The following is a 21,652-nucleotide window of genomic DNA, read 5'->3' as shown; positions in this document are numbered from 1 at the left end:
TTACACATGCACACGGCAGAGACTATAGATTGCACACTGCAGAGACTATAGATTTCATCATATCTTACACATGCACACTGCAGAGACTATAGATTTCATCACACCTTACACATGCACACTGCAGAGACTATAGATTTCATCAGCACACCTTACACATGCACACGGCAGAGACTATAGATTTCATCACTGCACCTTACACATGCACACAGCTTGAGTCAGGGTCATAGTGGAGTTACAAGGGAGAAATAGGGAACAGTTGAAGAGTAATACTACACATTCAGCTTAGACTGTAAAATTTGATTACATGGGGGATCTAAGGTATAGTAATGGTGATCATATTGTTTTTCTTAATGGTAAGTTCAATTTAAACAGGCTGAGTACACAGTATACAGTTTTAAATGATCTCAAAGCATCCAGCTGACTTGGCTACACAATAATCTGATGGAAGGCAAGCTACAAGAGGCATCCAGAAAAACCGTTTTCCTCATAGACTACCATAATATCTATGCACCTTAGAAACAGGTTCCCAGGGATCCTTTAACGGCGCAGTTCTCTCTTCACAGAGGACCTTCCTATGGAACTCCAAATTGACTGCCCTGTCAGTGCAGACGATACGGCCTGAGTTAACTAAGGGGTTTTGTCTTACGCGCGTTCGCAACCGGCCAGGAAAGACGCAACAAACCAGAATCTTCTGCGGCAAAGCTTTATTGCTTACTCAGGAGCAAGAGAGGAAGAGCGCGGCAGAGAGAGGCAGAGAGGAAGAGAGAGAGAGACGCAGAGAGACGCAGAGAGAGAGAGAGGCAGAGGAAGAGACGAAGAGAAAGAGGCGAAGAGACGGAGAGAGGGAGAGACGAAGAAGGGGAGTGCCAGAACCCCGTCCCTTTTAAGGAGAATTATCCTCCGCCTAGGACTTATCACTCCCTGATTGGCTGCAGCCCATCGGCCCAGTTGTCGTCACGAGAAAGGCAGAGCACATGGCGGGGAAAACTGCCCCTGCACATGTGCAGATTATTTACTACTTAGAACACAGCTGTCAGCGCCATCTTGTAATGGCAAATGTGAGTGCAGCTCCCCACAGTTTTGTCTCCAGTACCTTTATTTTCTTTGGAAATAAATCTGCTGATGTTTCCCCTTCTTCTCGGCCTTCTATTGCTGTATCAAATCCCTGGCTTTGACCCCAGTCTGATTCAGAATCTACAATTAAGAAAATAACCATCTGTAATTACATATGTGCATACAAAATAATACTTTATAACACTATTCCATTTGTTTAAACATTCTAGAATTTTACTTATTCAACTTACCACTGGAATAGACTTCTCTACTTTGATAAGCAACAGAATCTGCCAATTCAGGAATGGAGGATCCCTAATTAAAGAAGACAAAATCAGAATATACATGACTTTAAAATTTATTTAGTAAAATATTGGATCCAATGAATAACTAGTTTCTGATTAAGGGAGAAATAAAGACATCAATTTATTGTGATACTGAAATACTACACATATAACAAATCTAATTTTCCTTCACATAGATGTTGCCATAGAGATGAACACTCATGAGTTACAAAATCACAATAGGCTCTGAGACCATATGGGAATTTCCTTATCTAACTATACAACAAGAAGATGCCTAATTGTGATTATATTATAAAAAGAGGTATTATTTCTTGGATCCTTTTGAAATGTTTATCTTAAAAGCTTACACTGCTGGAAGCAAATGGCAGGATGTAGACAACACATTATATGAAGAACAGATACCTCTTTGCATCTCAGACACTGGGTCATCTCCTTCAGGGTCTCGCATTCCTTAGTCAGTAACTGGATCGCAACATAATGTTCTTTCTTCAAAGACTCAGTTTCTAAAATATGTCTGGATTCCATATCCAAAATCTCAGCGGCATGTAGCTCTTGTATGTGCTCCATTTTTTTAGTAAGTTGATTGATGGTATCTCTGACCTCTTCTTGGGAGCTCTCACTCTGTAAGTCAGTCTGAATCGCTGCGTCTCTAAGAAGGATCTGCAGGGTCTGATTGCCGCTGCTGCTCACCTTGTCTGTTCTCTCTGTGAGCCCAGAGCAGCCACCTACTTCAACAGAAGGTGGCTCTGGTATGGGGGCCTCTCTGCTTTCCTGTTCTCCAGTCCTCTTTTCTTTTTCTAAGGAGTAGGATAGTTTCTCCTTGGCTTCTGTGAGTGGATCTTTAACTTGGCCTAAGTCCTTCTGCAGTGATGTCATGTAGCTTTCTCTTACCTACAACACAATGAGCAGAACAGCGGAGAGATAAGTTTTGAGTGCACTAGAAGTGGGGCTGGGGTGGGATACGGGGAGCACAGTTCATGCATCACTTCTACTTGCAGCAGAGGAGGAAAATCGCGCTCAGCGCCCACAGTTTCTGCTTTTGTACACGATTGGTCAGATTACACAGAAGTGAGACTTGGTATCACTTATCAGAGAAGTGTTATCAGTTTTGGTTTCCACGGGACTCTTTGGTGCTGTATAACGAGAGCCCTTCTCCTCCTTCACCTAGGACAGATAAGAAGCATCCTCCCAACCCTGATTCCCAGAAAAACTAAACAAGAAGATGCTGGTAAAGAAATGTAACAATGGAATTTCTCTTTAAATCTAAAAAAGGCTTTCCCCACTACTAAAGTTTAAGATATAGATCTAGGGAATACACTGAGAGGAAATGAAGAGAGGTAAAAATGAATTAGGAGCTATGCTGCTCATCTTACGAAAAGATCTTCTTCAAGTTTTTCTGTCCTTTCTTTATAACTGGCAAGTTCTGAAGTGGCTACGGACTCAGCTTCAAGAGCTTCAGGTCCACCCAAAACCCCACGATCTCCACTGGCGTGAGTGAGATTCACAGTTGTCTGAGTGAGAGTTGAGAAGAACACTGTCATTTAGAAAGCACAGTGGAGCCCAAAGCACACCCACACTGCCATGGGGCTTTACAAAGAATGGCTGCCTAGGCTAATGTCCAATAGATACAAAGAACTCAACAAGTTAGACTCCAGAAAACCAAACAACCCTATTAAAAAATGGGGTACAGAGCTAAACAAATAATTCTCAAGTGAGGAATACCAAATGGCTGAGAAGCACCTAAAAAATTTTCAACATCCTTAGTCATCAGGGAAATGCAAATCAAAACAACCCTGAGATTCCACCTCACACCAGTCAGAATGGCTAAGATCAAAAACTCAGGTGACAGCAGATGCTGGCGAGGATGTGAAAAAAGAGGAACACTCCTCCATTGTTGTTGCGATTGCAAGCATGTACAAATACTCTGGAAATCAGTTTGGTAGTTCCTCAGAAAATTGGACATAGTACTACCTGAGGACCCAGCATATACCCAGAAGATGCTCCAACTTGTAATAAGGACACAGTAAGGACACATGCTCCACTATGTTCACATCAGCCATATTTATAATAGCCAGAAGTTGGAAAGAACCCAGATGCCCCTCAACAGATGAATGGATATAGAAAATGTAGTACATTTATACAATGGAGTATTACTCAGCTATTCAAAACAATGAATTTATGAAATTCTTAGACAAATGGATGGATCTGGAGGATATCATCCTGAGTGAGGTAACCCAATCACAAAAGAACACACATGATATGCACTCACTGATAAGTGGATATTAGCTCACAAGCTCAGAATACCCAAGATATAATTCGTAAAACACATGAAACTCAAGAAGGAAGACCAGAGTATGGATACTTCATTCCTTCTTAGAAGAAGGGGGAAGAAAATACCCATGGAAGGAGTTACAGAGACAAAGTGTGAAGCAGAGACTGAAGGAATGATCATCCAGAGACTGCCCCACCTGGGGATTCATCCCATAAACAACCACCAAAACCAGACACTATTGTGGGCGCCAACAAGAGCTTGCTAACAGGAGTCTGATATAGCTGTCTCCTGAGAGGTTCTGCCAGTGCCTGACAAATACAGAAGTGGATGCTCACAGCCAACCATTGGACAGAGCACAGGGTCCCCAATGAAGGAGCTAGAGAAAGGACCCAAGGAGCTGAAGGGGTTTGCAGCCCGATAGGAGGAACAATAATATGAACTAACCAGTATCTTCAGAGCTCCCTGGGAATAAACCACCAACTAAAGAAAACACACGGTGGGACTCATGGCTCTAGCTGCATATGTAGCAGAGTATGTCCTAGTCGGTCATCAATGGGAGGAGAGGCCCTTGGTCCTGTGAAGGTTCTATGTCCCAGTATAGGGGAATGCCAGGGCTAGGAAGAGGCAGTGGGTGGGTTGATGAGCAGGGTGAGGGGGCAAGGGATAGGGGGTTTTCGAAGGGGAAACTAGGAAAAGAGATAACATTTGAAATGTAAATAAAGAAAATATCTAATTAAAAAAAAAAAGAAAGAAAGAAAGGCTGCCTAAAATGGCCACTTCTTGTTAAAATCAGCAAGGACATTTTTCAAAACCATATTACTTCATATGAAGATAATCAGAGCAATTTTCTGATACTGAAGGTAAATGTAATTAATATACATGCACGCACACACACACTTGGATGCCATCCAAAACCTTTCCAATTTGTATCAGATGTGACCAAGATATTCCTTACATGTCATAGGGAGCAAGTCTTATTATTCTTTGCAATATAAACTAAAAGTCTTCTGTACATTAAGAAATAACCATGGTTTCAGAACATTACCTAAGAAGACATTTAGATCTCTAACACAAGTTTTTTCTCCTGAACAATGAAAACTCAACAGGTATACAATTTGTAAGAGCTAATGACCTTTTCCATATTAATTCAGTATATCATTAATGTGAAGATTTTTACTTCTTAAAAGGCATGTCAGAGTATATGTATTAGGAAGAAATTATGGGAGAAAAGCCCACAGAAGTCCTGGAGAACAGAGGTTAAATTTAATATTTCTCATATTTCTTGTTTCAATAAATGACTTTACTAGTGGAACAGATATCATATTTGAAGACTACAGATTATAGTTTGCACTTGTTACTCTGGTGTTACCTTTAATCTGTATCTATAGCTTTTTTCCTAGTTTAAGGAAACTGCATTTAATATAGTATATAAGCAAATTAAAAGCCTACTATAGCTAAATCTAACAGCAAAGTCTCATGGGGCCAATTATGAATAGCTGTGCTTCAGGAAACTATAGACCATCAACCAATGAGATCATCACCAAAGCCTTAGCCATAATCCTTCAAGGCAGCACTGTCCTTCACTTGGGCGAGCCTTCTGTCTGTATAGAACCCTATGTACACAGAGGTCTCTGAGTCTCTCAGTGCTAAACAACTCATGAACTACAATTCACAATTCAAATAAAGTAGGAACAGTATATTTTCATGAAATCTCATTATATATGAATTGTTTGATATAAACCAAACTCCAAATTTATCAGTGCACTATCACTGAACAGAGGAAAAGAATTACCTAGAGCATTTGAGTGAAAAACAATCAAATGAAAACTGACCTCCCCATCCCGAGAGCTTTGTTCTCCTCCCTCTTCCGGTCTTTCCTCGGCCTCCTCCAATAGCTTCTGTAGCTCTATAACTCTCTTTTCTGTCTCTGAAGCATTTCCCCCCACAATTCCCACAAGTTTTTCTGACATTGTACCACTGTGCACTTCAGCTACACGGCTCTCCACCTCTGCTAGCCTCAGGGTCACTGTGGGGATGAGTGACTCCGTGCTGGCTCCAGTCAGACCATTTGCATTCTGTATATCTGTGCTTCCGGGTGCTGATGAAACCGGCTGCTTTTCTTGGTGGAACGGCACATACTCCTGAGCTGCCTCCATTTGGACCTGACTGACCAGTGCAGCGGCGAACTTCTCAAGGCTTCTCTGCAGGTCTGTGAGCTTCTTCTGAAGCCTGTCTGTCTCAGACTGGGCTTGCTCTTGTATGGTTTCTGTTTGTTCACGACACTGGGTAAGCTCAACGTCCTTGGCGCCAACAGAGCTTGCCAGGGACTCTATTTCTTGTGTTCTAGAAGCTTCAGGGCTTTTCTGAAGACGCGTAAGGGAGGTCTGTTTTTCTAGAGGTTTGGTCACATCCTGGGCAGGGGCATCTTCTGGCTGCAGATTGTCACTGCCTAGCTCATGCACAGTCATGTGGACACTTTCCTTAGGTAGACTTGGAAGTTCTTCATTGCTGGCACATTCTTTATTCAAGTTGCACAGTGATTGTGTTATCTGATCCATTTTGAAATTGATTTCTTTAAGGACATTGTTCATGTGCGTCATTACCTGGTTGGTGGTTTCTACTTGTTGCTCTAAAACCAGCTTTTCAGCAGTCACCTTGTCCAGCTGATGTTTAAAGCTCTCCTCATCTTCTGGGAGGGTCCTGGCACCCTCTCTCTGCTGTTCAGTGCTGACCACCTCCTGCTGCAGTTTCTCAACCACCCCAGTGAGCTGCTCTACTTCTTCCTCTCTCTGTTTCTTCTCATGTTCTCGCTCACTCATCAAACGTTCAATCTGGGTTTCCAGATCTTGTATCTGTTCCTTTTGTTCTTCAATGACCTGTTATTTAATGAAAAAGACATGCATACAAGATAAATGTATATTTATATTTTGGAAATTCTATTTTAAGGAATGACCTTATAGAGATGAGTATGTCCCAAACTAACATACTGTCTCTGACATAGGAATGTTCTTTTCAATATAGACCAACAAGATATCTCCTTATTTAGAACGTCATTCTGGGATTTTGTTAAACATGAGCTCCAACGTGAGCAGTTCATTTCCCATTAGGAAAATAGTATCAGTACGTCCCCTTCATCAGAATGAAGTACTAAAATGGGACACTCACAGAGGATTCTCAAAGGTAAAGCCTACTGAACACACGGAACAGTGAAAACTTGAACACATTAGTCAGCAAGCGCTTTCACCAGCCGAGCCATCTCATTGGCCATGATTTTTTTTTTTAATTTGATGGGAAAGGGGAAGAGAGAAGGCTCAGTGGCTAGGTATCCTTATTCCATAAGCATGAGAAACTGAGTTCAAGTCCCCAGCATTCATTTAAAAAGCTGGGCAGGGTTATGTGAGCTTCTAAGCCAGCACCGAGAACTGGAGACAGGCAGATTCTGAGAGCTGGTCAACCAGACTAAATGGAGAACCCCTGTGTCAAGGCAATAAGGCCGAGAGCAATAGCAGAATATACCTGATGCCCTGTTCTGGCCACTGTGTGCGCAGACATTGATACATATGTTTGCACGCAGAGGTGCATGTACGCTATCAGGGGGAATTCAACAGGAAAGTGACAAGTGGCAAGTGACAAGTGACATAGTACAAGGAGAAATTATCCCCACAAGCTGTTCAATGACCTCCAAAACAGGCTGCAGAGTGAGTGCAAACTCACTCCGTTCTCCAAAATAGGTAAGTGTAATAAAAATTGAAAAATTGTAACTTATATTAATTTTGACAAATTTAATGGGCACACCTTGTTATCCGTTGTGAGTTTAAGTTGCTGCTGCAGTTTTATAAACTGCTCATTTAACCGGTCAATTTCAATCTCCTTTTCTTGTATTAGCTGTGCAAATTTGCCAAACAGCATGGGCTGATCCCGAGTAGATACAGAATCAGATTCCTTCATGGCAAACCCAAGTTTTTCTATTTCATCCTAGGGGCAAAAATAATTATAATTGTATGGTCATTACATGTTGCTTCAAAATGTTCAAAATGTCTTATAAAAGAGATGGCATGCACATAATAAATTAAGATACTGTTTTTCAATACTTAAAGTATTTTGATAAATGATCTCAAATAATGTCATTTATGATAAATTCAAGTGTCTAGGTTCAGTAGCAAACAGAAGTATGTCAGGGGTTGGTCTGGTGCTATGTATATATGATATGGATCTATCTGACCCCTATGTTCTGGCTGTTGTCCAGATGAGTGGATTCTCTCGTGCACTGGCCTCTGTTATGTAAACTTTGCTCCCCAATTGTATTCCTAATTGGCCATGAAGTGGTTGTGGCAGAAAGCTTAGGAAGGCAGGCCTGAGAATGAAGTAGGGGATCTTAAGAAGGATCATGAGGAGGAAGAGGGAGGAGACAGAGAGAGCAGAAGGTCACTATCACCCGGGATGGAGCAGGAGCACATAGACACAAGAAGAGCAAGCACCCAGGGGACAGACTGATGAAACATAGACAGCCCTGGCAAGACTCAGCACGTCATAAGGCTGAGATGTGAAACAACAGAGAACCTGCCCAATCTAGGATGGCAGCTTGTAAATAAATCCCAGGGCTCGGCGACTTTTCGATGAGCTAGCTAGAATAATTCATTTATACAAATAATTTATCAAAATACAAAGTATCAAAATGCGAATTCTTCTTCTAAGCCAGTTACCTTAAATAGCCTGTTTTCCTGCTGCAGCTCCTGCAGGCGGGTGGTGGACTCTTTTCTCTGAATCTCCAGCTGCATGAGGAGCTCCTGGACCTCATCGTTCTTATTTTCCAGTTCTTCCCGAAACTGTTCTAATTGTTCTTCTAGGTTGGTGATCTTTAAAACCAAAGTTATCCGAGGGGGAACAAAACAAACAATAAAAGCCAGTTCCTATCCATGTTACTGTCAGACAGCAAAGAGTTCTATTTATTTTACAAAGGATGTATTACCATTTACACATGCTTAAATATAAAGGAAAATGCCTTTCTAAGTTATGTTTAACTGCATAATTCCTAAACATGCTCAAACTGAATTTTTCTGTTTTCTGGTTTTGTTTTGTGTTTTTAAAGATAAGGTCTATATAGCCCTGGCTGTCCTGGAACTTGGTATGTTCGATGCTAGCCAGCCTCTGCCTCCTTCAGTGTTAGAAATAAAGATATGTGTCACCACACTCGGCTTCAAACTACAGAAAAGATTTATTTTTATTATTTTTATTATACATATTGGGCTGACTGAGGGTAGTAATGACCATTTATTCAACTACTTCATAACTATTTAATAGGTGATTAATGAATGGATTTGCAAATGCCTGTTTAAATGATCAAAACTGCTACAACGCAAGCACCATGAGATGCAGAAGCAGCACTGGGTGGCAGCTGGGTTGTTTCCTGCCTTACAGACTACGGGGTGATAGGTTATTCATGCACGGCATTAGAAGTCAGTCCCAGTACTGACAAGGAGAGCTCTGAAGGCAGGCTACCAAGCCTAGTAAAGATAGTGTAGTACTAGCAATAGCCAGATCTGAGGCTGGGATGACAGCTCAAATGGCCACACATGAGGGCTTGAGCTTGATCTCTCTGTGTAAAAAGCTAAGTATGGTGCTATGAGCTTGGAGTCACAGCACTGGGGAGCTGGAGACAGGGTTATCCCTGGGGTTTGTTGAGACCAGCCTTGTCTACCTGTTGAACCACAGGTACCAGTGAACAACAGGTCTCAAAATACATGGTTAATGGTTCCTGAGGAATGACACCTGAGATGGACCTCTGGCCTTCACACAGAAAACCCCACTATATGTACATGCAAACACCCATGCATGTGCACGTGCATACACACACACACACACACACACACACACACCCTCATCCAGACTGTTCTATAATCATTCCCATGTGTAGAAGAAACAAAAGTCACAAAGAGATCAATGTGTTCTCAGATCACAGTCAGGGTAAAGCCATCTTTGAATTTGAAGGGATAACTGCTGCAGTCTTCCATTCCAAACCACTGTTTATCCTGCCTCTTTTCTTCTTTCTTTTAAGATTTATTTACTTTATGCATGAGTGCTCTATCTGCATGTACACTGGCATGCCAGAAGAAGCCATCAGATCACATTACAGATGGCTGTGGGCCACCAATGTGGTTCCTGAGAACTGAACTCAGGACTTCTAGAAGAGCAGCCAATGCTTTTAATCACCAAGCCATCTCTCCAGCCCCATTTATCCTGTTTCTTATAACTAATGTCAAAGACCTCTGTCTGTCTGTCTGTCTGTCTGTCTGTCTGCCTCATCTGTAACACTGGTATTTAACTGTCAGTATTTAAACTTATTTAGTGACTCTGCACACATAATTACCAGTTTATTTCTGAGAACACTGATGATCACACTTATTAAGGGTATATACTAGTATGTATGCCTAGTCGTATCTTCCACAACTACCTCTATCTCCTACAACTACTTTTAGAACAAGGTATTATAAAAACACACACACATAGCTATTTCATTTCAAAATTGCAGCCTACATTACATGACATGCCCATTCTTTTGATGTGTCATTTTACAGGCAAAATCTTAGCTCTGCGATCTAAAGCCTTGCTACTTGGTGTGAACTGGGGAGAGCAGAATCAGCAATACGTGGCTGTGCACTGGATGCATGTAGTATATGGGTGTGTAGAGGCTTGTGCTGCACAGAAGGCCTTCACTGGGTCCCTGGGTGACTCAAATGCACATAAGATTGCAGAAGCACTGGGCTATTGTACCGACGTCACACTACAGTTTTTATGCTTCACAATAGCACACCAAATCCATCCCTAAGTTTTGTCAGTACTGCATCACAACAGTTGTAAAATTCAGTGAAATCTGTGAAAAATTCTTGCTCTGCTAAGTGTTAACTTCTCTTAAGGCTCAATTTAAACACAGGTGAGATGAAGACCGCAAGGAAAGAATATTTAAAATACTCCTCAGCCTTTACTAGCACATGGCCTAAAACAAACTTAAGGGAAATGGCTTGGTGGGGAAATGCTTGCTGTGAAAGCATGAAGACTGGAGTTCAAACCCCTTCAGTCACACAAAAGCCAGGTGTACATGACAGTTAGCATTCAGGAGGTAGACACAGGCTCTCAAGGCAAGTTGGCTAGTTCACTGAGAGAGCCTATCTCAGTAAGTAGAGCAGGGAGTGATCATGAACATTATCTGGTATCAACCTCTGGCTTCCAGTACGGACATGTGCACTCACAGATGTATACATGCATGCACATCACACATACATACACAAATAAAATCTAACACAATACAATGTCAGTGGAAGAGTTTTCAGGTGACCTTGCTTTGATTTCCAACCTTGGAAAAAAACAAAAAACAAAACCCTGATCTAGAGATGTCTCAGCAGTAAAGAGCACTGGCTGCTCTTCCAGAGGACTCAGGTTCTCTTCCCAGCACCCACATGGTGGCTCGGAACCACCTGGAACTCCAGCTTTAGGAAATCCAATACCCTCTTCTGGCCTCCCTGGGAAGTTAGCAATGTGGTCAAAGATGAAGAAAAATATCAGCATACATATGGAATAAATAAAGAAATAAAGATCAGATAAACTAAGCTGTGCGAGAGGGGCAGACTGTCAGACCTGCTTAAAGGTTCCTGTTTTAGAGAAATGACTTCTTCATTTAGTTTTCTGTAATGCCAGGAACTAAACCAGGGTCAGACTAATATACCACTGAACTACTTCACTTCCCTTTCTAGTTAACCTAAGTAAGTCTTTCCATATCAATTCTTGAAATAAAGAGGAATGGTTACACATAAAATGGCAAGCTCTTCACTTTCACAAAATAACAAAAACAAAATAAACAAGAACCTTCCCAATAAATAGTATAAAGCACTTGGCGTGCAAGGATGAGATCCACTTGAGTCCATGTAAGGAAGATAGTTGTGGCAGCGCATTCTGGAAATCCTGGCTCTGAGTTGACAGAAATGGGTGGCTCTCTAGAACTCACTGGCCAGCCAGTCTGGCCTAACTGGTGAGTGCTGGACCAGAGAGAGGCTCTGTTTCACAAGCAGAGAGGCAGGAGTGGGAGTGGGGGCTCTGGAGATACAGCTCCATGGTTAGGAGTACATTCAGCTCTTACAGGGAACCCTGGTTTGATTCCCAGTACTCATGTTAGGTGACTCACAAGGACACGAACTCCAGTTCCAGGGGAGGTATACCTCTTCCGCCCTCTGCTGGGTGGACACGGATGCACACACATGCACATATCCACATAGCTATCAACAGATGTTTGAAAACATAAAACAAGGTGGACAAGTACGGAGGAACAAGCCTAGTGACTGGCCTCAGTTTCTCCACACGGGTACATGAGGGCGTGTACCCCTAAATACTTTAAAAGTCATATCCCATCTCTACCTGTCTTTCCTAGAAATGGGGCCAGACCCACCTCACCTAATGCTTGGTGGTCATTATGTGTCAAAACAAGCAAACATTTTCTCCTTCAGAATTTCACAAGATGCTGTTACAAACACAAAATGTGCCCTTTAGGTGAGCCTGCTGTCAGAATGGCAGTACTCCCTATTTAAGAAAAAAAATTAGGAGGTCACCTGTTTTTCTGCCCTTTCTCTAACCCTGTATTTCCCTCCTGCCTCCCACCCTAAATAAAAACAAGAAACACACACATACACACACACACAATTCATATACATTAAGATGTATTGAATGGAAAAAAAGGTTTAAATATATTACAAATGAAGTAAGAAGTTGAATTTACTTTTGAAATTATAATGAATTTTTGCATTTAAAATGGAGACTTGCTATGTTGCTCAGTCTGACTGAACTAGCTCCAATGCCCCCACCAACCTCAGCCTCAGGGGTAATTGGGGTGAACCCCAATTCCCAGCTGGATGAAATGCTTTTCAAGTAAGGAGTACAGGAGAGCTGTAACTACTATTGTTGTTGTGTTATTATGTGCAGTGCTGGGGAATCCTAGGAGCTTGCACAAGCTAGGCAAGTGATTAATAATGGGCTACATACCCAGTTCCAGTCTTTTTAACCCATTGTTTTAATAACATGCTTCACTGATGAAATAATCACGCAGAGATCTCTCAGGAAAATATCGTAAATAGGCAAAGCAGCAACAGCAGCAGCTGACAGATGCCTGGCAGTGACCGTTACATCGAGAGGTCCCACATCACCGGCTCTCTACCCTCCTCTCCCACTGGTCCACCCCAGCTCCCTTTTCACTTGAACTCTCCTGCCTGCAAGGCGCTGACCTTCACCAGCTCGTGGTTCAGTTCTGACCTTCAAGGTCAATCTTCAAGCCAGTGAACTGGGAAACACTCTAAACTTCGCTTTCAGACAGCATCTTTCTGTTCAAATGACTCTTTTAGGTAATTCATTTTAAACTGCATTTATCATGGAAAAAGAAACTCCTTACCTCTTTCTGTTTTCTGTCTGTAGCATCCCGCTCCACCTGCAACTGAACTTCTAGGGATAATTCTGGGTCTGCTTCTACAGCTCCAGACCTTTTCTGGTCCTCTACCTAAAAATACATTAAGAACTTTTTTAAAACCTCAGACATTGTGCACTGATAATTCACTGTAGTGTTTTTATTTAGCAGTAATTCTCACTCCAATTTAAAATGGCAAACTCTATATTTGAGAATATTCAACAAGTTACAGGTACTTACAAATACCTGTTACAAATTACAGATAAAAAAAAAACCCTTTCCTGTCTGCCCGCCTCCACGCTCTCTCCCTCTGCTCATCTTCTATCCATTCTGGTTTTCTGGAGAATGACGGGAACGGGCTTCGCTGCATCTAATCTGGAGTTAGGCAAGAGTCTGAAAGGTCATGGCCAAGACTGACAGTTAAAAATGTAAGTAAAGGACATGCAAGTCCTTCTGGCCTAACTAATCTTCCTGTATCAGAAATAAGGGATGTAAACAATATTTGAAAGTAAAACAACCGACAGTAATGGAGATAGAGTGTGCCCTAATGTCGACAAGGGAGCGTAACATTGTGTCAGTAAGCAGCTGTCACTGGAGCAGGACGGGGAGGTGGCCGGGCCTCGCACCTTGGGGAAGGGCTCTGCACTAGCCAGCAGGGCTTGCTCCAGCTCTCGCACTCGGCACTCCAGCTTCTCAATCTCCTCATTCCTCTCCTGAATGTCTCGCTGCAGTTGCTCCTTGGATAGCAGCAGCTCACTGCACCTGTCTGTTTTCTCTTTCAAGTGATTAGTTAACTGTTCAACCTGAAAACATGACGAAAACATGCTTCAAATGTACAGTGGTCTAGTCATGAAACACACTTATAATTTAAAAATAACTTCTGGGGCTTGAAAATGTATCTCAGTGGTACATTGTTGCTTTCTTAGTACATGCAAGTCCTCAGGTTTGAACCAAGTGTACGCCACTAAAATCAGGTATTTTAAAACATGTTGATCTTATTTTACAATAAGGAGAGCAATCTTTTGCAAAAGCAACACTGTGCATACTGATAAAACTGGACATACTAGTTAAAGAGAAATACTATTGCTTTCACAAAACTCATTTTAAAAGTTTTTTTTAATTTACTTTTATTTTTATGTTTTCTTATTCACTTTACATCCTGTTCACTGACCCCCGCTCCCAGTCATCCCCTCCCACAATCCTTCCCCCATTCTCAGAGGTTTTTGTTTTGTTTTGTTTTGTTTTGTTTTGTTTTGTTTTGTTTAAGAGCATCATGGCTTTACCTTGGCAGAAAGAAGGAAAATGCATTTTGTATAACGTGAAGTATCTAAAGATACAACACACTGCAATCTAATGACATAATAAAGTTGAGAGACTTGCAGCTTGCTCTTAGGTGAAGAACAATGACCTTTAAGTCTTCCATGTGTTATAAGGTGGTAAGAGTTACTTGGCAAAGGTTTAGTCTATGCATTCTGCAGGCTAGGAGTGATGAGGAGAGGTGTATGAAGGAATCTGAATTCCTTTAAGTGCCATTAGTCTTGGCTCCTACACTGCACAGAACAAATGGTAAGTATTCCAAGATGTATCTTCTAGGACTGATATGCAGTCCCCCAAATGTTGTGCAACAGCAATGGAAGAATACAGGAAGGATTAATAAGATGGCTTATAGACATAATTATCAAGGAGAACGTTGTAAAAATATTGTAATTTCAAGAAATATAATAATACTAAACTTTAGAGAGGCATTTTGAAGAAATTACCAAAAGAAAAAAATATTGCTCTCTGAACACTAAAAACTGCAAGCTCAATCTAACTACAGGCTCTTGAATGACAGGAGTAAAGTCTCTGCGCTGCTGGAGAAGGCTGAGCAGGTGAGAGTGCTGGCTGCTTCTCAGGAGGACACTGGTTCAATGCCCAGCACCCACATGGAGGCTGACAGCTGTCTGTAACTTCACTTTCAGAAGTCTCATGTACTCAGACAGATATACATGAAGGTAAAATACCAATACACACAGTAAGTAACTGAGTGAGCTAGTGAGTGAGTGAGCTAGTGAGTGAGTGAGCTAGTGAGTGAGTGAGTGAGTGAGTGAGTGGGTGAGTGAGTGAGTGGGTGGATGAACTAGTGAGTAAGCTAGTGAGTGAGTGAGTGGGTGAGTGGGTGAGTGAGTGAGTGGGTGGATGAACTAGTGAGTAAGCTAGTGAGTGAGTGAGTGGGTGGGTGGGTGAGCTAGTGAGTGAGCTAGTGAGTAACTGGGCGAGCTAGTGAGTAAGTGAGTGAGCTAGTAAGTGAGTGAGCGAGTGAGTGAGTGAGTGAGTGAGTGAGTGAGTGAGTGGGTGGGTGAGTGAGCTAGTGAGTTAGCGAGCGAGTGAGTGAGTGAGTGAGTGAGCGAGCTAATGAGTGAGTGAGTGAGTGAGTGAGTGAGTGAGTGAGCTAGTGAGTGAGCTACTGAGTGAGTGGGCGAGCTAGTGAGTGAGTGGGCGAGGTAGTGAGTGGGTGAGCTAGTGAGTAAGTGAGTGAGCTAGTAAGTGAGTGAGTAAGCTAGTGAGTGAGTGGGTGAGGTTTTTCTGGAATGCGTCTGAGTAGCTGAGTGGGTGAATGTAGGAGTGCATTCTAGAGAACCAAGAGGTGCTGGGCGACCTTTCCAGAGATGTGAGCAGAGGGTAAAGTGGAACAAAGGAACTGGGACCCTCCCTGGAGCAGATCAGAAGAGAATCAGAGATGAAGTACTAAAGTGTGAATGGAAATGGATTTTTTTTTCATAAAGGTTTTACAATGTGTTGGAGATGAACAGATTCAAATTCATTGTCTTAAAAAAGAGTTTTACAGTGTTTGACAGAAAAAATATTTAATGTTTCTACCACCATATTCCCAACACAAATGATAAATGAATGATGTACTACACATAATACCTCCTGTATATACATAAAGTACACCCCATAGACATACTGTTCGTTTGTGATAATCGAAAATTTAAAAATGTTTTTTGCAAATCCAAATACAATAAATGAAATCTGCAAGCCAATGTTCTTTATGAGAATCTGTGCAAAAGCCTCTTCTTTGCTGAGGAGAAAGGGAGGACAGGAGGACAGGACAAAAGTGAGGACAGGAGGACGGGACAGAAGAGATGGGAGGGGGATTGAGAGACGGGAAGAGAAGGTGCAATTGGATGTAAAGTAAATAAGTAAATAAAATAAATAAATGTCTAGAAATCCATTTGCTAAAATTTTGTTAACAATTTTTTTTGTTTATCACATGTGTGTATGTGTGCTTGTATGTATGAGTGTGCCACAGCACACGCATGAAAGTCAAAGAATCAGTTGGAGAAGGTTCTCTACTTGTGCTCCCCAGGAACAGGCTGTTTACCCTGACAGCAGGTGCCTTTACTCAGTGTGGTGGTTTGAATAAGCTTGGCCCAGGGAGTGGCAGTATTAGGGGTGTGGCCTTGCTGGAGGAGGTGAGGCCCTGTTGGAGGAAGTCTGTCACTGTGGGTGTGGGTTTGAGAGCTTCCTCCTAGCTGCCTGAGGATGCCCGTCTTCTCCTGTTTGCCTTTGGAACAAGTTGGTGTTCTCTCTGCAACTCCTGCACCATGCCTGCCTGAGTGGTGACATGCTACTGCCTTGATGATAATAAACTGAACCTCCAAACCTGTAAGCCAGCCCCAACGAAATGTTGTCCTTATAAGAGTTGCCTTGGTCATGGTGTCTGTTCACAGCAGTAAAACTCTAAGACACTCAGTGTCTTAGGGTTACTATTGCTGCAGTGAAACAGCAGGACCAGAAGCAAGTTCAGGAGGAAAGGTTTATTTTCCTTACACTTCACATCCACAGTGTAGTCTATCACTGAAAAGTCGGCACAGGAACTCAAACAGGAACCTGGAGGCCCACAGAAGGGGATGCAGAGGCCACGGAGGGTGCTTCTCACTGGCTTGCTAGGCCTACTTTCTTACAGAACCCAGGACCACCAGCCCTGGGATGAGACCACCCACAATGGGCTGGGTGAGCCCTCCCCTATCAACCACCTAATGCTAGATTATGAAGGCATTTTTCATTTGAGGTTCCCCTCCTTTCAGATAAATCTAGCCGGTGTCAAGGTGACATAAAATGAGCCAGCAACCTGCACTGAGTCATCCTGCTGGCCTGCAAATATCCTCAAATCACTTCTATTAGGAGTGAGAACAGAAACAAACAAGGAAGCTTATTTAGTTGTGTAATACACAGAGGGGAGAAATTTCAAATTTCACCACCTGCCCCCCAATGCAGTAGCTGGGTTTGAAGACAGGGCTTCAAACATGCCAGGTAAGCACACTAACTGTATTCTCAGACCACTACAATACATTTTATGGTTAAAAAGCACATTATATTTAAATAACACTTAATTTTTAATTTTTAAGGTTTCTATACTACAGAAGAATCCACATTTGCGTTTTTGAAGATACCTTATTTTGAATAGAGAAGAACCCTTACCTCTCTGGCTTGGTGCTCACTCACAGGCTGGATTCTAGGCACAGCCTTAAGCTGATGCTCCAGCTTCTGTATCTCCTGCTGAAAAACATCTCTCTCGTGCTCTCTATCGATGGCCTGCTCCTGAGATTTAATGATAATGACAATATCAACTACAGTGATGATGACGATGATATGGCTGGGCATGGTGGCACATGCCTTTGATGCTAGTATTTGTGAGGAAAAGGCAGGTGAGTTTTGTGAGTTCAAGATCAGTGTAGTCTACATAGCAAGTTCTACACCAACCAGGGCTTCATAGTGAGACCCTGTCAAAAAAATAAACAGACAAAAGATAAAAAAAAAAAACTCTAAGGCTTATAAAACAGCATTATTTAATATTTATTGTCCCTATTTTTATTTATATTCCTTTAGCTAAGGTTTAAAGATAATGAGGTGATACACAAACACCCCAAACCATAAAGGCTTAAGAGGAAACCCCATGGGGGAGGGGCTTATAATACATTGCCTATTTGTGCTCTTTGCCAGAAATTTGAATATTTAAAAATCATGTGCTGCACCATCCCTTTTGTTTAAATGCTAAAGGCAGAAAGAGAGGAAAATGAATTTGTGCGCATGACAAATCTATTGCTAATTCAGTCACAGAACAATGAGCAATACAGAAACCAGTTTGTTTAATCCTACATAGACTTATATCTGAAAATATAAAAATGTTACCAATAGACTCCCTGGGCAAGGGGAGGTCATACACTTTGGAACCCTAGAGAAAGATGTCCTGTGTGAAAAGTAAAAACCAACAGCATTTTGGGTGAGAAAGAAGCATGGTGGCTGTGCCAGCCCCTGGGCCACGAGCCGCCCTGGAGCTAAGCCTGAGAGCCCTTGTGCTTCTGTGCACAGATGTCTCAGCTCTTGCGGGTCTCGCCTGTTGTGGCTACCAGTTAACAGAAAAACTATAAGATATAATTTTCTAAACACATGAAACTCAAGGAGAATGAAGACTGAAGTGTGGACACTATGCCCCTCCTTAGATTTGGGAACAAAACACCCATGGAAGGAGTTACAGAGACGGAGTTTGGAGCTGAGATGAAAGGATGGACCATGTAGAGACTGCCATAGCCAGGGATCCACCCCATAATCAGCATCCAAACGCTGACACCATTGCATACACTAGCAAGATTTTATTGAAAGGACGCAGATGTAGCTGTCTCTTGTGAGACTATGCCGGGGCCCAGCAAACACAGAAGTGGATGCTCACAGTCAGCTAATGGATGGATCATAGGGCTCCCAATGGAGGAGCTAGAGAAAGTAGCCAAGGAGCTAAAGGGATCTGCAACCCTATAGGTGGAACAACATTATGAGCTAACCAGTACCCCGGAGCTCTTGACTCTAGCTGCATATATATCAAAAGATGGCCTAGTCGGCCATCACTGGAAAGAGAGGCCCATTGGACTTGCAAACTTTATATGCCCCAGTACAGGGGAATACCAGGGCCAAAAAGGGGGAGTGGGTGGGCAGGGGAGTGGGGGTGGGTGGATATGGGGGACTTTTGGTATAGCATTGGAAATGTAAATGAGTTAAATACCTAATAAAAAATGGAAAAAAAAAAAAAAAGAAAAAGCCTAACTTTGAATTTGGAAAACCAAGATGCTCAGGGTTAGTCACAAGCTGGGTGTTTTAATTTGTCTTATATATTCAGGCATTATATATTTAATTTTTTGTTATTGTTATGAATTCAACTCAGAGACTCTGAGTACTAAGCACACTTGGGTTGTATTATATCCTTGGGCCTAGTGGTTATTCATCCATTGATCCATCATCCATCTATTCATCTATCTACCTACCAGTGTCCTTCTATCTGTCCACCCATCCACATAACTACCGTCTGTCTGTCCACTCATATCTATCCATCGAACCAAGCAAGACAGCGTTTCAAACAGTAGCCCAAGCTGAAAATACTTACATCTAAAAATTTTCTCATTTTTTCCAGCTGCTTCTCCAGCGCTTGGCTTTGCTGCCTTAGATCTGTGAGTTCAGCGTTTTTCTCTTGCTCCAGTTCTATGAACCTACTGACTTGTTCTTCAACATCTATTTCTAGAGCTTTCACTTGCTTCTGAAGGTCACCACGGACTTTTTCAGCTTGACACTGTACTTCCAACTTTTCCTTCATTAGTTTTTCTGTCTCCTGCAGAAATTCTGTTTACAAATGTGACAGTGCGTTTGGTTACATTATGATTCATAATGTTGTGATAATGAAGTCACTGGCTACACTTTTTAAACTTTATATTCCTAAAATAATGGCTGAGAGTTTCTTTATATAAATTAAAACATAAATATTAGGTAGACTAGGCTGGCCATGAACTCACAGAGATCCACTTGCCTCTGCTTCCTGAATGCTGGGATATGCCTGAATCTCTTAGAAAAGAATGGAGATTAACTTCAGTGAAGTATAAAAGCTATAATCTCCTAATAATATTTACATTAAAATAATTTATGGTTTGTTAATAATTTTTAAAAAGTTAACCAGTACTTGAAACACAAAAGTAAATATTCTCTACTGGAAATATCAAAGTATCTTACTCCTATTCAAGAAAACAAATGATTATTAATAAAATTACAATGAATTAACAAAAATTAGAATTCCTATTACAAAAACATTTTTGTGAAAACAACACAGTAAATTAATACATTGAATGCATTTTCATGGTTATGAAAAGAACAAAGTTCAACTGAATTAAAACAAAATGCTGACCACATTTTTAACCACAGGCAAAACTGAGTCCATTCCAAAGCCGTAAAGTCACCTTTATATGCATACACAATGAACACAGTGAGCAAATACTGTAAATCTTTAACAAGAAAAGGGGAGCAGAAGGAAGGGAGTGAGTACAGTCAGAATCCCCGGTTAGTCTTAGGTTTTATTATATCATCCACATCCAGGAACGTCCTCCTCAGGGTTACATTAAGGGAACAGGAACATGTATGGGTCGTGGGGTTAGTTCAGCAGGAGCAGATGGTAACTTCTGATAAGTGGTCTTCAGTTTTGTTATGAGCAACTGGAGATGAAATGCATGAACCCATGTAAAGAGCAGTGCTGGGGTGTAGAAAGACTCTATGAGGATCAGCTGTTGGTACTGAAGTGCTAGGGTACGCACAGCAAAGAAGAAGAACGAGAACAACAAAAACCACCCAAAACCTTCTAGATATACTTATACTAACCATATACAAACACTGTATTCAGATCTGGGATCTATAGAGAACATCTTTTCTTCTAAAATAATGCCATTATTAGATGTTAATATCAACATATACAAAGTCTCTTAGTAAAGATTGATCCCTTCCCTACCATCATCTCATGAGCTGTTTTGTTTCGAAAGAATTCTCCAAAAAATTAGAGACCAGAGAGCTTAAGGGATTCATAAAACAAATATAGTGTTTGTTAAAAATACTCAGTACTTTCTTTTAAACTTCAAAGTGGTTTTGGGCTCTGTGAAAAAACAGATGAAATAAGATGATGGTGACTGTGAACCTCAGTTGTTAATAGCAAATCGAAACTTGTTTTTATTATCAATTAAGCTGTGTTACTGTTGAAAAGAAAAATTGTAAGTATGAAAGAAACACAACAGAGAACCTGCAAAATTAGAAATGTTAGTTGATAATTAAGGGTCACCAAATTGTTAGTTGTGAGTCTACCACCCAACAGCAGTGCATGCGACTCTGCACACACCTGCTCCACGTGCTGCACCAGCTGCAGCATCGATTGGCCCTACAAGAATAAACAAAACAGAGAAAAATAGAAACATAGTTATGGCTTCTACATCCTCAAATATGATAACACATGTGTGCACACGCAAAAACGCTGATGTCATTGGGTATCACTGATACCCACAGTTCTATGTCGCTTGCATGTTTTGTATGTATGACATGAGATCTCCTAACTTTAAAACTTCTAGCCCTAAACCTGTGCCAAACTAATATGAGCATCCTCTCAGGGAAGACAATGTAGGTTGTATTTCTAAGTTGGTGAAACTGGAGGAACTCCAAACTGATAGAGACCAACTACAGGTTGAAAATCAAAGAGGGCGGCTGGAGAGATGGCTCAGCAGTTAAGATCTCTGACTGCTC

General features: G+C 41.5%; 1 protein-coding gene across 12 annotated transcripts in view; it reads right to left on the bottom strand.

Moving 5' to 3' along the window:
• Positions 1-21,652, bottom strand: part of Akap9 (A kinase (PRKA) anchor protein (yotiao) 9) — a 152,469-nt gene that overhangs the window by 27,801 nt on the left and 103,016 nt on the right. For 5 of the 12 annotated variants that reach the window (XM_006503521.4, XM_006503518.4, XM_006503520.4 and 2 more), the window contains 11 exons: positions 21,255-21,293; positions 19,491-19,723; positions 17,537-17,656; positions 13,699-13,875; positions 13,061-13,165; positions 8,334-8,486; positions 7,426-7,605; positions 5,463-6,506; positions 1,761-2,249; positions 1,305-1,368; positions 1,094-1,194 (listed from right to left, as the gene is read on the bottom strand). In XM_006503521.4, the coding sequence (XP_006503584.1) occupies positions 1,094-1,194; positions 1,305-1,368; positions 1,761-2,249; positions 5,463-6,506; positions 7,426-7,605; positions 8,334-8,486; positions 13,061-13,165; positions 13,699-13,875; positions 17,537-17,656; positions 19,491-19,723; positions 21,255-21,293 (2,705 nt within the window). The remainder of the gene's footprint in view (positions 1-1,093; positions 1,195-1,304; positions 1,369-1,760; positions 2,250-5,462; positions 6,507-7,425; positions 7,606-8,333; positions 8,487-13,060; positions 13,166-13,698; positions 13,876-17,536; positions 17,657-19,490; positions 19,724-21,254; positions 21,294-21,652) is intronic. The other 7 variants (XM_006503519.4, XM_017320586.2, XM_030254032.1 and 4 more) reach the window with 3 other exon arrangements.

Source organism: Mus musculus, chromosome 5 (genome assembly GCF_000001635.26).
Source record: "Mus musculus strain C57BL/6J chromosome 5, GRCm38.p6 C57BL/6J".
Classification (NCBI taxonomy): Eukaryota; Metazoa; Chordata; class Mammalia; order Rodentia; family Muridae; genus Mus; species Mus musculus.
Note: the sequence above shows the minus strand (reverse complement) of the source record. Positions and strands in the feature narration are given on the sequence as shown.